The following is a 16,545-nucleotide window of genomic DNA, read 5'->3' on the forward strand; positions in this document are numbered from 1 at the left end:
CTCAAGTCCATATAAGCCGAATGGGCCTTGCCAATGGACCATCACTTTTTATAATTAATTTTTGGGTAAATTACATAAAACTCAAGAAATGTTAGATTTATTACAAATGACTCATGCTCATTAAAAATAATACAACAATGTCAGATTAGTTTAAATCTATCCAACTTTTATCAAATTCTGACACAAGGGGATAATTATCATCTTAATATTTGAAATATTTATAATAATTAAAAAAAAAACAAGAACAACTCCTAATTAAAGAAAAAAACTTTCTGTGTTTTTTCTTTATGCGAATTCATAATAATTGTTCAATGATCTTCAATTTCGCCATTACTTACTAAAAATCCATTAAATCATTACTGATATTCATGAACTGAGTCTTTAAATCAATGACTCCAAAATAGCAAAGAAGATTTGAATTCATATTAAAATTGATTTCATCTTATAAGAGCAACTGCATTTAGTGATTAAAGATTGAATTCATATTAATTTAGTGATTAAGATTGAATTCATATTAAAGTTTTAAATTTAATGATATAGTTGTAAATAGTTTTTAGAATATGAATTTCTGCGTAATTTTCCCTTTTTTTTGGGTGTTAATCAACCATATCTTTTTTGGGTTAAAATATTAGTAAGGTATCAATATTTATTTGGTTAATCATATATTAGTAATGTATTATATGTTTAGTTAAATTAAATTTGTATTTTTAAGCAACTACTTATATAAAATTTGTATTTTTAAGTAACCATTTATATAAAATTTTAGACTCAAACATATATAAGCCCTACTTATTTTATTAGTTTTCATCACAATTCACAACTCAAATAAGATTTAACCCATAAAAAATGATAAACATGATTGTTGTTTTTTATAAATATTTTAAACTCATATGGAATATGTTATAAGGTTTTTCTGTTTTTTACACTACTTATTCTATGCATGTATAATGAATTTGGTTAAAGCTCGATAAAAACTCGGCTCGATTAAAATTTGATCAGATTTGGTCAAAGCTCGTCAAAACTCAATTCGATAGGGCTCGGCTCGAGATATTAACGAACCAAGATTATTCGAATATAAATTAACCTTTAATTTTACACCGTTAATTCAAGCCAAAAAGCATTCTCAGGACTATGATCTTTTCAATTTTAATTAATTTCTAAATTTTATTTTAATACATTCAACCATTAACTAATTATAATAACATACATTAAATGAGCAACAGTTTAAACTAATGAGACTTGCTCCCGTAGAAGTTGTCAACTGAAACTATTGCTCTCATTGATGCTCCCAAATTTTTGAATTGTACATAAACAATTACATTTTTGGCGTTGAACAACAGTTTAAACTAATGAGACTTGCTCCTTTCTGAGTTTGTGATTCCATTTACAAGGGTGTTACTTAAATTAAGCTAATGAGTAAAAGAGATAACTAAGACCTCCTCCGTCTACCGCGCCTATTTGTATTGCTACAATCATGCTTACCCATATGCGACTGATTAAACCGGACATATTGCTTAAACCGGAAGCTCGAACTCCAGAACAGAACTCAAGTCATTGCTCATTCCAGCACATCCTAGCTAGCCCATGCTTGCTATAACAAAAGACCTCTTCCGGTCGGAGCCGGTGGATTCTGATCATTCAGGATTGAGTTGAGTTAAATACTATTTCCTACTTTGTATACAGGTGGCATTCTGCTGCTATACATGGAGATCGACTGCTTCTCCTGAAGTGAAAATGTAAACGAATCAATTGTTAAGCTCTGAATTATAGCAAACACTCCAAAAATGCAAGATAGTAGGAAGAATAACTCTAGTTGAATGATACTTGGGAAAAGGCATTCTAAGGCCGTTGATCGTCTTGGTTTTGATTTTTGTTTTAATATTTCAGTTAGACACATTGAACTCCCGATCATTTATAAGTACACTTATCGAGCCCCTAGTTAACAAGTAAACATCAAATTTGGTTAAAAACATGTGACTCGTTTCATTTGTTCACTTTTCACAGTTTAAAATGGTGGCTTTACAGTTCTCTTATAGTCACTTGACATTAAAAAAACCATGTTTTCAAGCTGTTAAGAATGCAATTTGAAATGAGCAACAAACTTCAATTAAATTTGATATTCACAGCTAACTTTCCTATTAGTAAGACTTAATTTGTGTGACAATAATTAATCAACAATTTAACTAGTCGGATTGAAAAATTAGGGACTCCGACAAAATCACGGACCTCGAGATGTTTTTTTTTTCATTTTAGTTTACTTACCATGCATTCTCTTGACAAAACGTTCAAATTCAATGAAGTTTTCTCTCTCCATGAGAAGTGAGCTGAGCCTAAGGTAGGTGAAAGACAAAAAATGCCTGCCATCTGGATGATTCAAGGGCTTGGCATTGTCCAAGAGCTTGTTATACCCAATCCTATCATGGCAAGGTAGGGCGTTCTCACTACCAACTGCTATCAATGCTTCCCATGCGGCATTCGTAACCTGAAACAAAGTACACAAATTCTCGTACCCACTTCAAAGATATTTGAAAATCCATAATAAGATCCAGACATATTTCTCCAAAGTTTGGGCGGCCCGGTGCACTAGCGTCCCCACTAAGCTGAGGGTCCCCACCAGCAAGCCTTTCCCCGCCAATTTTTTTGGCAAGAGGCTGCTCCTAAGACTCGAACCACAACGTTTACCCGTTGCGCCAAGGCTATATTTCTCCAAAGTTTGCAAAGAAAAAAATATTTCGGGGTAAAATACATCCATGACCCCTGAACTAGCATTGTGGTTCATAAGCTTCATTTCTTGACATAAAAATTCTTGATTCAAGTCCAACTCAACAAAAATCCGTAAAAAAAAAATAACAACCTGATTAAAGTTTGACTACATCATTGAATCTTTTTTAACATGGATACCAAAATTATGGTCAAATGCCTATTTTACCCTCATCATTTCATTAATTTTTTTATGGATTTACAGTGATTGATGTTACTATAATGTAAAGTTCTAAGGGAATAAAGTTTAGGAACCATAATGTTAATAGAGTTATGATTCAGATACCATGGATGTAATTCACCCATTTTCTTAAATATAACCAGTTTCCTAAATAAAATGTATTAAGATGAATGTTTCTTACTTGCCACAGTATTCCATCAGGATCAGATAGTGCATCCGCGAAGTCGACCGGTTGCAATTCAGAACAGAAGTTCAGGGAAGCTCCATGCCTCTTTAGCATGACTGCAATTGCCGCATAACCATCACGGTTGCTTGAGTTGTAGAATCCAGAAGTTAATTCAGCAGCATGACTTGCTGTCTTGTACCACCAGTGAATACCTGATAGCTGTTCAGCAATTAAAATATAGCAAACAGACTGAATCAAACCATAACAGATTATAAAAAAAAAATATGGAATCAGTTTCTAAATTTACAAATATAGGAGGCAAAATACATCTATGGCACCTGAACTATAACGTTACTAACATTATGGCCCCTAAACTTCATTTCATGACGTAAAATCTGAACTTTACATTAGTGTAACATTAAAGTCCAAATCAAAGAAAAATCAATTAAAAAACTAACAAAATGATGAATTGGACAAGTTTGACTACATATTGACCAAGGACTTTTATGTCAAGAAATAATGTTTAGGAACCATAATTCAAGGTCCATGAATGTATTTTACCCACATATAGGATTTCAGAGCTTTTTAATGAATTATACATAAATCGGCATCAAAATTAGGATTGAAGTAATTAAGCTGACAAAACAGAAACAAACCCTTAATTGCAGTTTTAATTTGAAGGTTTAAAACTCTATTTGCCCCATGACCTATCCAAAATGTTTATTTTCGCCCCAGACCTATTATTTGGTAACATTTGCCTCCTGACCTATCCAAAATTAGTGAAATCTCAACCAATATGAATGATTGAGATTTTACCAATTTTGGATAAGTTCGGGGGCTAATGTAACCAAATAACAAATAAGAGGGAAATGACTAACATTTTGGATAGATCAGGGAGCAGATGTTATTAATATGTCAGCTGCCAAAAACCAACATTTTAACATTTTGAATAAGTCAGGTGTCAAATAATGCTTTAATCCTAATTTGAATTTGAAAGCACAATTCCATATCTTGTGAAAAATTTCAAATATTGACTCACCTTTGCAGTAATTTGGGTGCTATCAAAAGCTAACTTTGCCAAAGACAGCACCCGGTTACCATGTTCAACTAAAACACGAGAATACCAATTAAGGAAAAACCTGCCGTAGTAGCCATCATAATCCCCTCCATCAATGAAAAAACCAGTTTCATGAGGCTGAGAATTATAAGAACCAGCATTTTCTGGTCCCCTTGCCCAAAATGGGTGTCCCCTTGCTTCTGCTGTTTTCCTCAGGCTTCTCAGCAAATACTGATCATAACACTGCAAAAGGACTCGCACAACGATATAAATTTTAAAAAAGTAAAATAGACCAAATGCTAATTACAGTCCAAGAATTCTAAGTAATGGAGAGCAATCTATGTTGCATGGAAACTTTGATTTTAATATTACCAAACCTGAAATTCACCAATGCCAGGATATCTCCAACCATGCTTCACAGGACAAGATGGGTATCGAAGCTCTCCACATGGACCAAGTCCAACTTCAACCGTAGAAATGAGACCATCATGAAAGAATTCATCAAATTCGACCCGGAAGCTTCTCATATAGTCAAAGTACACCTACACTAATGCAAGATGAGGATAAAACACCAAATCTAATAATCTAAAAATTATTGCATATTAGTTTCCCAATTACATTTAGGCAACTACAAAACAAGAAGAAGCACCATCTTCAGTTTCTGCATATATAATGAACATAAACAGGAACCAATGTTGATTCACCGCCATGTTCATCGTCCCGGCAATAGCTAATGCAGGAAAAATATGCATTAGCATAACTAGTCTGTATAATTAGCTTTTACTATGAACAAAAAAGCAGATGATTATTGCAGAAGTTCAATTTGCAACATGGGTGATTGCAAGCATCATGACTGCAAATCATTATAAAGATTAACTACAAAGGCAACCCTTACTTTAAGATATGTAATGCTTCACAAAATGTAATACCTCAAGAGCAGTTCGTCCTCTTAGCACTCGTTCTTTGTCAATTCCCCATGATAGACATTCTGGATTACGTCTTCCCTCTCTATCAGTGAAAAATATATCAGGGTTACTTCGACCAATTTCTGCAACCCAATGTGGTAGAGGGATACAAACATCATCACCAACATTGCCTCCACATTCATGAAATGACATAACAACCTGAGAGACATCAATGAAACAGTTGGCTTTTAGATGTATGAAACTTCAAAACGCGTCACACCGCAACTAGTTGCAATAAAGAACTAGTAGGAACTACACTGTATCTACAATGAAAACCTCATGAAATATAAACCAAACAACTGAACTTGCCAACCTGACGTTGCACATGAATGAAAAAGTGGATCAGAAAGGCAAATGAGAAGCAATTTTCTCTTACAAGCGTACACTATGGTTCTACCATTAGATGAATTTAATAAGCTTAGATCTAACGGTTTGGTCACTCAGGGTCCATGTGAACACTATTGATGAGATGCATATATAGTGACTATATACTAGCAATGTTTTGATTATGCAACAACAAAGATAGATCTGGCTAGTTAATGCATACAAACACAGGCATAGACGCTAATATCATACTTTTAGAATTCAATAACATATCAGGCTATAGAATCCCGATATCTTCATGCAAATATGTATTTGATGCATCGGCCCACAGGCAAACTCACAAGCACAAGTAACAATGGGATCCTTATCTAGTAAAACATATTCACAACAGTCACCTGTAACTTAAGTTTAAGCTCCCGCACCATCTGAAAGAGCCTCTTGTAACCACTCCAGTTGTACTCCTGTGGAGCATGTGCTTCAACTATTCCCCACCAGCAGTCAACCATTACACCATCAGCATTTGCAGATTTTAATACCCTCAGCTGCTTCAACAAGCCATCAGGATCGGCTACCTCACACTTCATATTTATTACACCCAACTGTGAACAAAAAAAAGTATAGTATAAAGCAAAACCTTGAAAAGTATTAATACATCTCACAAGAGGCATAGTGGCACTTCCATTACTTTGCAAAATAATCACATAGAATAATAACAATGTGATATCTTCTAAAAGAAGATGAACTCTGAACTATGACAACATAACCAAAAAGGGAATTCAGCCTCTATATGCTTCCACAATTAGAAAATAAGATGCTGAAATAGGTAAATTCCATATTTGAACTTGATAAGGAAGGAAATTGACTTACAGGCAGCATGACATAAACTGGTACGTATGGAGTGCCAGAAAAATCTCGCTCCAATAGCTTAGGGGCTATGACAGATATCTAAAAGGAAAAAAAACAAAACTGAAACGTATAAGTCGTAAACAAATTAATATATGAAGGATGCATAAAGAGTAATCAAAACCATGAGAACAAATTCAGCTCAACTAATTGTCTCCGAAACCACAAACAAAAGGATAAAGTTCAGTGCTTTACAAGGATGTTATAAATATTATCTTTAGAACAGTTTTCAGACACTTGGGGACTGATGCTTATAATCTCTAAAAAAAAAATCATCAGAGTACCTGCTTATCGTTGATGGTATTAAAGGTGCTACCAACTAGAGGATGATTTTCAGTTTGTTCTCCACCACCCCCCATCATGACTGAGGTCTGCAAGTCATTTGTTGTGGGTAGATCATAAGATGGACTTGGCACATAAACACCTTTTAGTCGACATGAATTGTACTCAGCTGAGGTCTGATAACTAGGAGAGACTCGCCTAAGTGAAGAAGATGGAGCCTGTTGTGTAAGCATAGGGGAAGATGATGAAGTTGCTGCTGCAGAAGTGCCACCCACAGGCCTCGAGCCCTGTGACATGTTTAAACAAACATGTTTCAATGGAAGCGCAGGTCAAAGGAAGATTCAATAATAACCAAAGCAACTAGCATAACTCATCATATCCATATCAGCAAAGAGTTAATGTAATAAGTTGAACGAAATGAGTTATGAAGAATGTTATATCCATGAAAGACAAGTCTACCTGAGATCTTGAAGGAAAGGTGGTTCCATCTGGGAGAACAACCCAACCAGCTTCCCTAGCCAAAGCAGCAATTACGTCATTGATATCAGCTCTAACCCTAAGATTATAGTTCCCATGCCTTCTCAATCCTGCCAGGATCCTCGCAGTGATTGCCCTTCGATGTCGCTCTCTTAGCTTTGTCCTCTCTTTTTCTTCAAGTGGTCTACTCCTCCTCACTCCTCCCCCTCCTCCTGGACTGCCAACCTGTTCTTGCATATGCTGATGATGTAGAAACTGATTATTACTATTGCTTGATGTCATTTCTCCATCAATCCCTACCATCACTTGTGAGGCCGCATTCTTCTCACTGTTCTCTTCGTCTTCATCATCTTCCTCTTTAACGTCCATATCCATTTCTTCCTCATCATCGTCTTCACTTGTTACTAGCAACTTCTGCATATCTGTTGCCATGTATCTTTATCTCTCTCACTCTCTTGCCAAATTCCTTATCTCAACTAAGACTTAGTGGTTGTTGGAAGACAAATGCCAACATTGCCAAGCAAGCTTGGAAATAGATGAAAGCTATGATTTCCAGAAAGTTAAAACATGATGTAAAAAATTCTGCAACACACATACATAAGAATTGTGAATTCTCATTATGACTTGAAATATATTAAACCAAGTACGGAAAGAGGGACAAAAAAAGCTCAATTGTTCTAACAAAACTCAAGCTCCCAAAATTGAACTTCTACATTGTATTTAACAGTGTAATGAACCAATAACAAAGGCTCAAACTCATGCTCACTAACACTTAACACCATTTTTTTTAATCCTCTTCTTCTCCACAACTCGTTTTCACATTATAAGCAAACCAGTGAGCTCAGGAAGGGGAAAAAGAGAACATAAATTCTTTCTTAATTTCTGGTATGAAATACTATTCTACAAAAACACAACTGAATTACCTTATCATATCAGCTTGCCACCGTATGTCTCAATTCCATGGGCAACTCTTCACACATAATCTTCATTCCCGGAGAATTATGAAGCTCAGTAAAGCTTTCGCCGTTAATTTAAGCTTCTAAGATAGTCGCTAACCTTACATCTCCATAAGAACCAAGAGATCCAAAGAGAGTAAAGAAGCTCCGGCGGCGTTCACGGCTATCCACCGGACGCTGAAGTAAGGAAATAAGAGAAACGGGGAGGAATTGAAGGTTTCCCGGCGGGAACGGAGAGGGTCCGGCGATAGAGAGGGGGGCGCGTGTGAGAATGTGGGTTTGCGTGCGAGGGATGGGTTTCGCGCGTGTGGGAAGGGTCGAACGTGTGTCTGTTTTGGGGGTTGGCACGAACGAGGCGTGTGCGTATTAAGCGAGCAAGTGAGGAGAGCACGCGTAACACGTGCCTACGGCCTTCCTTCCATTCAGTGGGCAGCAGCAGCACATGAGATGAGACGTTAGTTTGATAAGACCACCACATCACATATCCCTACCAATTAGGGTTCTAAACGGAGTTCCGTTATATTTCAGTGTATCTCTATTCCCATTCTATTCTATTGTTGTTTGAACTTGATTCATCCTTAAATTTATAGTGTGTTTCCTAGGACATCTTTAATTCTAGGGATAAGTTACAAAATACATTTTTTTTTCTCAAGTATCAATTGAGACTCTACGTCTAGACTAGCATCAATATAAGTTTAATGTTTATGAAATATTATCAATTTAGGTCTCGTTAACGGAACGTAACACGTCATCCATTAAGTTCTGCCAACTCAACGCCACGTCATAATTTTAACATGTCACGTTGGATAAGGTACCAAAATAGATCTAAGTTTTTTAGAGAGTATCAATTTAGATTCCACGTATAAAACAACGTTAATGTAAGCGTAACGTTTACAAAATAATATCAATTTTTGTTCAACATTTACACAATATTATCAATTTAGACTTAACGTCAGAATTAATCAAATCATATTAGGCTTAGGGCATCAGCCACTTTGTTCTCTTGTCAAGCCTTGTGGATAAGTTTATAGGGGAACTTATCTATGAAGACAGACCATCGGGCATGTATTGAGCTTCAGAACTGCTTCTGACTCTCTAAATACTTAAGAGCTTGGTGGTCCGTGTAGTGGGACAAATGCTTTCCCCACCAGGTAATATTCCCACGTTTTCAAAGCCCTGACCACGACATAAAACTTATGATTATAGGTAGCCCACTTCTGTTTTGCTTCACATAGCTTTTCACTAAAGTAGGCGATGGGTCTCTTCTCATGCATCAGGATGCCCCCCACCCCAACTCCACTGGCATCACATTCGACTCAAACAGTTTATCGAAATGATTTTGATCGTAAATCAACAAAGAGTTTCTTCACTAGCTAAACTAGTAGGAGTTAATCCCAATATATATATATATATATATATATATATATATATATATATATATATATATATATATATATGAAAACCTTACTCTCAAAGAGAAATATTGTTTGATTCATAAAAATTGAATATCCTTACAAAGTAGTGGGGTTTAAATACTTCCCCTAAACAAAAGACTATGGGCCTAAATGTCATAGGGTTACAACAAAAGAGAGCAAAAAGGCTAAGATGGGTAAGTGACATAATAGCAAATAAAACTGAGTGGCAGAGATAGTAATTAGGACGATGTCTGCTGGCATCAGGCTTGTCTCCTTCGTAAGGACGTAATGTTAAAACTGTTGGTCCCGTGTGATTAGTTCCAAGGGGGGGTTTAGGAACTAATATAACTTTTTCGTTTTAATTACGCTGACTTAATTGAATTCTTTGAGTTTCACAACTCAGCTTTGGTCAGCGCGGCCGAGTGAGGCGTAAGACGGCTTTAGTCAGGTACTGACTAAAACTGTTTTACTTGTGAGTTGGGAAATGATACTTTTGTGGTCAGCTTCCAACTCAGCACTCTGATTTACTCAGTGCCAGTTCAAACAATTTATATACTGAGTAATATAGCAAGCAACACATACAGATATATATTGAAAGAGAGTTAGAGATTACTCAGCACGACTTATCCTGGTTCGGCCTCTCCGCCTACGTCCAGTCCCCAGAATCCCTCCGGGATTTTTAAATCCAATACTGAGCTCTTTAAAGGTAGAGCACAAATCGTTTACAAGGCAGTTGAATATGCAAGAGTACCGTCCTCTATTCGTCTACTCAACTCCTACTAAGTGCTATAACCGAACACCTAGATTTCTCTACCACTGAGTACTTAAAACCGAGTACTCAGCACACTCTCTCAATTTTACAATTGATACAGAATTTGTTCTTTTTCAGACAAAGAACACTTTAGATGATTACAAAAATCACTCTAACTTTTACACAGAAATAGAAGTTTGGTGTAAGATCTTTCTCTTGTTTTGGTGTGCTTTTGTATGTATGCTTTTTGTTATCTAGTATTTCGGCCAAGGATCCAAGAAGTGTACTTGTCCTTTTATAGTTGTATTCTGAAGACTTGTTCATTTGAATTCTGGATTTGTTCGTTGAATCCAAACGGCTCCTTTTTGCGACAAGGCTCTGGTCAGCTTCAGATTTGCAGGCCAATCCTGTCGTCTAAATTCCACAGTCGTCAGGCTTGTCTTCTTCTTGCAGGTTTTGTCTTCTTGTGCCAGTTTGTCTTTTAGCTAACGAACAGTTGACCCATGCATCTCGAAACTATATCCGTGCATAATTCCAAGGCTTCTGGATTGGTGCAGACAGTTATCAGATCTTGTCTTTTAGCAAACGGATCATTCGCGCTGTCCTGAAGATCACTTAGCTTGACTTTGATAGCTGTTGTCTTTGATTGTTGCCAATTCAGATACTGAGTTCTCTTTCACTCAGCTTCTATGGTCAGCTTCGTTCTGCAAGACATAGTTCTCAAGAAGACTTCTATACTTTTGATACTGAGTTGCGTTCCACCCAGCTTCATTGATTAGTTTGATCTTTAAGCTTCTGTTCTGAAGATCTTCTATCACGCTGAGTTATACTCCACTCAGCTTGTGCTGTGTTCTCATGCTGACTTCGTCATGTCTTACTTTTTATTTCCATTTGAATTTATATTTACACGCAAAATTGAACAAACATATTAGTACAATTATATCAAAGCACTTAAATTTAATTGTCCCTTAATCATGGATTAACTTAAATAATTTTGTCAAATCAAAATCATGTGGAAAGGTGTTTCAACAAACTCCCCCATTTTGATGTTGGCAAAATATTTAATTGATGGAACTCAGTATTGAGATTCCCCATGATTGAAATTCTTTTTATGCTTCTGAAATTACTCCCCCGTAAGGGATGCATCTATTGACTTAACTTAACTCTAAACCTTCTAAGATTTAATCGAGTAGAATTAAGACATGCCTATACTGACTTAGTTCAATTCTTAGACCTTCCAAGATCTAATTCATATGCGCCTGGGTGAGCTTTCAGAAGAGTTCAGTACATGTTTTACTTAGTTTGATACATGGTCAGTTTAGGTATCAGAGTTATGGAGAGAAAAAAATGTATCAAAGCTAATGTGTACTGAGTATTTTCCTTCTTTGTTTGTTTGTTTAATTAAGAAAGATCAGCATTAAGCACGTAAGTAAGCATCACATAAGATTAGTCAAGATAAATAAGGAATGCATAAATATATAGATGGTCAGCAAGACAAAATACGCCAGATAACAAAAAATTACAAGTCAAGATCTAACTTAGCAAATCTAGCCCAACTATTTCTTCTTGTTGACTTGGGCAGAATTAACTTTGCCTTTTCCCTTGGCGTTTCTTTGTGGCTGCTGACTACCAGATGCTTATCCTGATTTGTGCTGAGTTCCATCAGCTTGGTCTTTCTCCCCCGTTTTGCCAGCATCGGGCGGAGGAGGAACGAAGGTGTCGTTGAGAGCAGCACGAGTTAATCTCACGGAATACGCCTTAAGCCTTCTCGTGCTTTCACTTAGACCATCGAAAACAGGAACACCATCGTCCAAGACAGAACCGGGAATCCTGATAGAGGCACTGAGCATACTCAAAATATATTCTTGGGATTTGCCAATCCATGTGATAGTGTCAGTCAGCATGGCATAAGCTTGATGATACATCTTGAGCAAAGTCGAATCATAGAACTGACGTTGAGCATTCGTGTGGCGCACATGTTTGAAGGTGGCTTGGGAGTATTGCAAAAGTTCATTCGTCTTGACTTGGTCAGTTTCCATTTCTTTCTTACTCAAGTTGAGTAGGCGGACTGCCTCACTTATTTGCTTAATGGAACACTGGGAAGAAGAGGAGATTAACTCACGAGTTCTTGTCTGCTCAGTATGTAGCTGGGCGAAAAGTTGATGAACCTCAGCAGAGGTTGCATAGATTGAGTTCACAGCTGACAAGTTGTTGAGTTGACCCTGGAGAGAGTTCATATGGTTTACCATTATCAGCTGGAGTTCAGCCAGCTTTACTATAGATTCCTGCTTGGGTTGTTGAGATTGGAGAGATGTCATGACACTCAGAAGATCCTTGAGACCTTTGATTTCAGTCAAGAGTTGAGTGACAGAGGAAAGTTGAGTTGGCTCAACATGAACAGACCCAGCGGCTTCGGCATTGGATTGATGAATATCTTGAAGTAGGGCTTGAGCTGAGTCGATGATTCGGCGTTCAGACTCAGTAGCATGCAAGTACGCGTAGGATTCATCACTTTGTGGCCCTGATGCCGGAATATGAGTAGCACCAGATGGAGGTGGTGTTTGGTGCTGTCCAGAAGCAGATGTGCCAGCGAGGTCAGCGGCTGGACTTTTATTCAGATTAGGAGCTGACTGGTTTGCGTTCTGCGTTAAAGGACTTGGAAGAGATTGATCGGCAGAGTTATTTACTTGCTCAGTGTCAGTTTGAAGTTGAGTTGGGGATTGAGGAATTTCAAAACTGACTTGAGCAGACTTTTCCTGCGCTGACTCAGTGGTTTGACCAGCAGGAACTTCAAGCACTTGCTTGGTAAGATTGGATCTTCTGGAGTCTTGGGATCGGCTTGTTCCTCAGCTTGAGAAACAGAGGTATGCTTTTTCTGGAGTTTCCTTGGAGAAGGCTCAGTGGCATTGGAGAAGAATTTGAATTGCATTGTAGTGAGGTCAGTGATGGGATCCCGTAGAGGAGAATCATCCAGAAGGTCAATGACTGGAGATTTATGAGCCTTTTTCTTGAGCCGTTTGAATTGCTTAGCCTTTGGAGGAGAGGGGTCAGCAGGAATAGAGTCAAAAGACTCAAAGGATGAATTTTGCCCTAGGTCAGTAGGAGCTTTCGTTGTTGTCTCAGTTTGTTCTTCAACCTGCTCAGCGGCCACCGTTACATGTTGCTCAACATCTACTGTTTCCTCTGTGTCAAGCTGACCTTCGAGATTAACCAACTCTTCTTCTTGGTCAGCAGGTGGTTTCTCGAGATCTATTCCTTGGCTTCTCATAAAGTGTGAGTCTTCAGAGATCACCGAGGCAAGAGGGGGTGCATCTATAGGGTTCAACCCAGATGAAATCTTCTTCTTCTTTCGCAGAGGCTGCTCGGGAGTGTCTTCTTTTTCTTCTTCCTCAGGCTCAACTTGCCTCTCTTGTTTTTCTGCTGACTTAGGTTCCTCCTGACCTTGATCAGCATCAGTTTTCTTTCCTCTTGACACAATCCGAATCTTTTTTGGGGCAGCATCATTGTCTTTGGAAGAGATTTGAATAGCTTTCCTCTTTCTGTCAGTGCGAGCTTGCTTTACTTTCTTCCCTTCTCTGGTCAGCATGCCCTTTGTTTCCTTAACCGCGGCCCCCTTTCCTTTCTTGGGCATGATGGGTTGGTCGTAGGCCAGACCGAACAGTATGCCAGCTGTAATCTCCATTCCCCAGACATTGATTTCCTCAACTAAACTCACTTGATAGCCTTTAATAATTTTGGTGATCAGTGAGCCTAATCTAAGAGTGTCAGTGCTTCGTTGGAAAGCACCGATGAGAAAAACCGGCATGTTGAGTGGTTTGTAGGTCAGCATATGCCAGATAAAGCATTGCTCAAAATTTGACGCTAAGGATGTGGAGTTGACCTTGGGGAAGAGAAAGTTCGTCAGGATGTAGTGGGCCATCTTCTGATTCTGACCCATGAAAGTGCTAGCGATTTCCCCTACATGACCGACGGGCTTGCAAAACTCAGTGGGATATTCGATTTTAGTGTGGTCGTTGGTGGTTCTGAGTTTGGCTCCGCTGTTGGTCAGCTTGAGCAGGGTGGAAAGATAGGGAGGATTGACAAAGATATCTTTCCTTTGGACCTTTGTGACCATGTAGTCCCTATCATCATCAGTGGCTCTCAGATTGGCATAGAATTCCTTTACCATTTCTGGGTAGGTGGCTTCTCGGATGGAAAATAGCTCGGTCCAGCCATTTTTAGAGATCCATTCGCAGAAAGGTTTCTCAGCATCTACAAACCCTTTAGAAAACCATCGGGAATGATCAACCTTGTATCCTCTTACACTGTTATAGACTAAAGAGTAGGTACGTTCCATTGGTTTCTTCCCCTTATCCTTTTTCTGTTTCTTTTTCGACGAAGTTGCAAGGTCAGCGTGGGGGTTCTTTCTCGGAGTTTGGTCATGCTGACCACGTTCTTGAGACTTGGTGGGAATTGATAACAACCCAAATTATTCTTGAATAAGGAATAAAGGAAAATTAATAGAAATAATGGCAAACCATTATTCATTCTAAAAGAGATATTTATGCATGATTAATGTGGAATTAATGATAATTAATGCAGGGGCAAATATGCAAATAATGAGAAAAAGGAAGGAGTCTCTAGTATTATGCCACGCCACGTGGACCATGGCGAGATACGCCATAACGAGATACGCCCGATGAGAGCGAGTAGTGGAGACCCACCATAGCTCTCAAGGAGAGCGTACATACGCCTTGACGGATCAAAGAATATGAAAAGGCGCCTTTATTACCATCCATGAATGGGAATAAATACAATTAAATGGCAATTAATAGCCATTAAAGGGGAATAAAGACTTGACTGTTCGAATACCTCAACTCTGAGGGTTTCAATGCTAAATGCTGGGATTAATGGAGAATTGATAGCAATTAAAGATGAGTAATGACACAACTCTTCACCTGCTTCCCCATTAATGCTGAAGGTTACAGAAACCTATATAAATACCCCAGCTTCCTAGAATCAAAGGTACACTTACTGATTCTCTACTTTTGTGCTTACAGTTTATTCTCAGAAATATTACTGACTTTGGCATCGGAGTGTCCCCGGCCGATCCCAACGACGCCTCACAGGGACGTGCTCCGATCAAGGATTTTTCCCCGAGTTATCAATTGGTGCGGTGAAGGTGGATCTCTAACAAACAGAAGATCAGAAAATCTTGATTGTATAGAGTTTCACAAAGAACAAAACAATGGAGTCAACAGAATAGAAATCACAATCTCAAACTTTGGCTCAATCAGTACAACAAATCTATCCGAAGATATAGTTCTCCATATATTGGTGGGAAAGAGTTTTCTACATTAAATCTGGAATTTTATGATGAAAAAGATAAGTTTCCTTCCCTTTCTTATTCCATTTTTAATTAAAGAAAATTGAGATCCCTCACTCTTATAAAGTGCTATGAATATCATTACATGTTATTATGATAAATCTAATAAACTGTGAAAGATGAAGTCATAGACACAAATCTTTCATTAAATCTTGCATGCTTACTATGCCCTCATATTTTTATTCATGACAAGTGTAATATGTCATTATTATTGAATTAGTACAAACGCATGTATAAGACCCGTAATCTTGGGATTTACAAAAAAAAAATCATCCATTCAATGTGATTTTGTCATTTGATATTAAAATAGCATAAAAGGGCTCATGTAATTACAAATGATTTAGATCTGGTCGGTCTTTTGGATGAACATGCATATAACTATTATAATAAATTACAAAAAAATCATATTTGGTTTTTTCTTGTACAATTCACCATCTATATATGGCTTTTCTCCTATATAGTACTTTTAATATCAGAAATTCATATTTTTGAATATTGTTTTGTCAAACAGTTATTTCATTCCCTTTTTTACAAGGATGTGTCTATTCATATAAAAACTGTTTATTTGACATTGTTAGAATTTCTGTTACCAACACAAGAGACTTGAAAATATTGAGTCTATTTGTAATTATCATGTAATTGTCCCTAACTATTAAGGCCATTATGGGCTGATGAATTACCAAATTGGATAAACAAAACTTTCATGTCCTGAGCTAACTACAAAATAGTACAAGTGTCGGTTTCGGATCAGAACATTAATTTATGCAAAATTCTTAGGATATACATGAGAATTCCTTAAAGATTGGAGGATTGTATGTGAAGGTAGGTGAGAGTGGATTTAGAGTAATTTTCCTTACACTCTAAATTGGAGGAGAATCATGGTACATGTATTTTTCTTCCAAAATTACCCATTCTCTTTTATTTTATTCATACAAATGAAATG

General features: G+C 37.4%; 1 protein-coding gene across 3 annotated transcripts; it reads right to left on the reverse strand.

Annotated features, from left to right (window-relative positions):
• Positions 1-1,219: 1,219 nt before the first annotated feature.
• Positions 1,220-8,614, reverse strand: LOC136216933 (beta-amylase 7). 3 transcript variants are annotated; one of them, XM_066003478.1, is made up of 11 exons: positions 8,039-8,614; positions 7,098-7,658; positions 6,641-6,925; positions 6,321-6,398; positions 5,849-6,052; positions 5,094-5,288; positions 4,542-4,706; positions 4,147-4,407; positions 3,123-3,326; positions 2,263-2,482; positions 1,220-1,723 (listed from the first exon to the last, which is right to left on the reverse strand). In XM_066003478.1, exons 2-11 carry the CDS (start codon positions 7,545-7,547, stop codon positions 1,698-1,700), a joined length of 2,088 nt encoding a protein of 695 aa, XP_065859550.1. In that variant the 5' UTR covers positions 7,548-7,658; positions 8,039-8,614; the 3' UTR covers positions 1,220-1,697. The 3 variants fall into 3 exon arrangements, with proteins under 3 accessions (XP_065859550.1, XP_065859549.1, XP_065859551.1); XM_066003477.1 differs by having other exon boundaries at positions 7,098-7,697; XM_066003479.1 differs by lacking the exons at positions 1,220-1,723; positions 2,263-2,482 and having other exon boundaries at positions 3,131-3,319; positions 7,098-7,697.
• Positions 8,615-16,545: the final 7,931 nt, after the last annotated feature.

The sequence above is a fragment of the Euphorbia lathyris genome, chromosome 2, assembly GCF_963576675.1.
Source record: "Euphorbia lathyris chromosome 2, ddEupLath1.1, whole genome shotgun sequence".
NCBI lineage: Eukaryota > Viridiplantae > Streptophyta > Magnoliopsida > Malpighiales > Euphorbiaceae > Euphorbia > Euphorbia lathyris.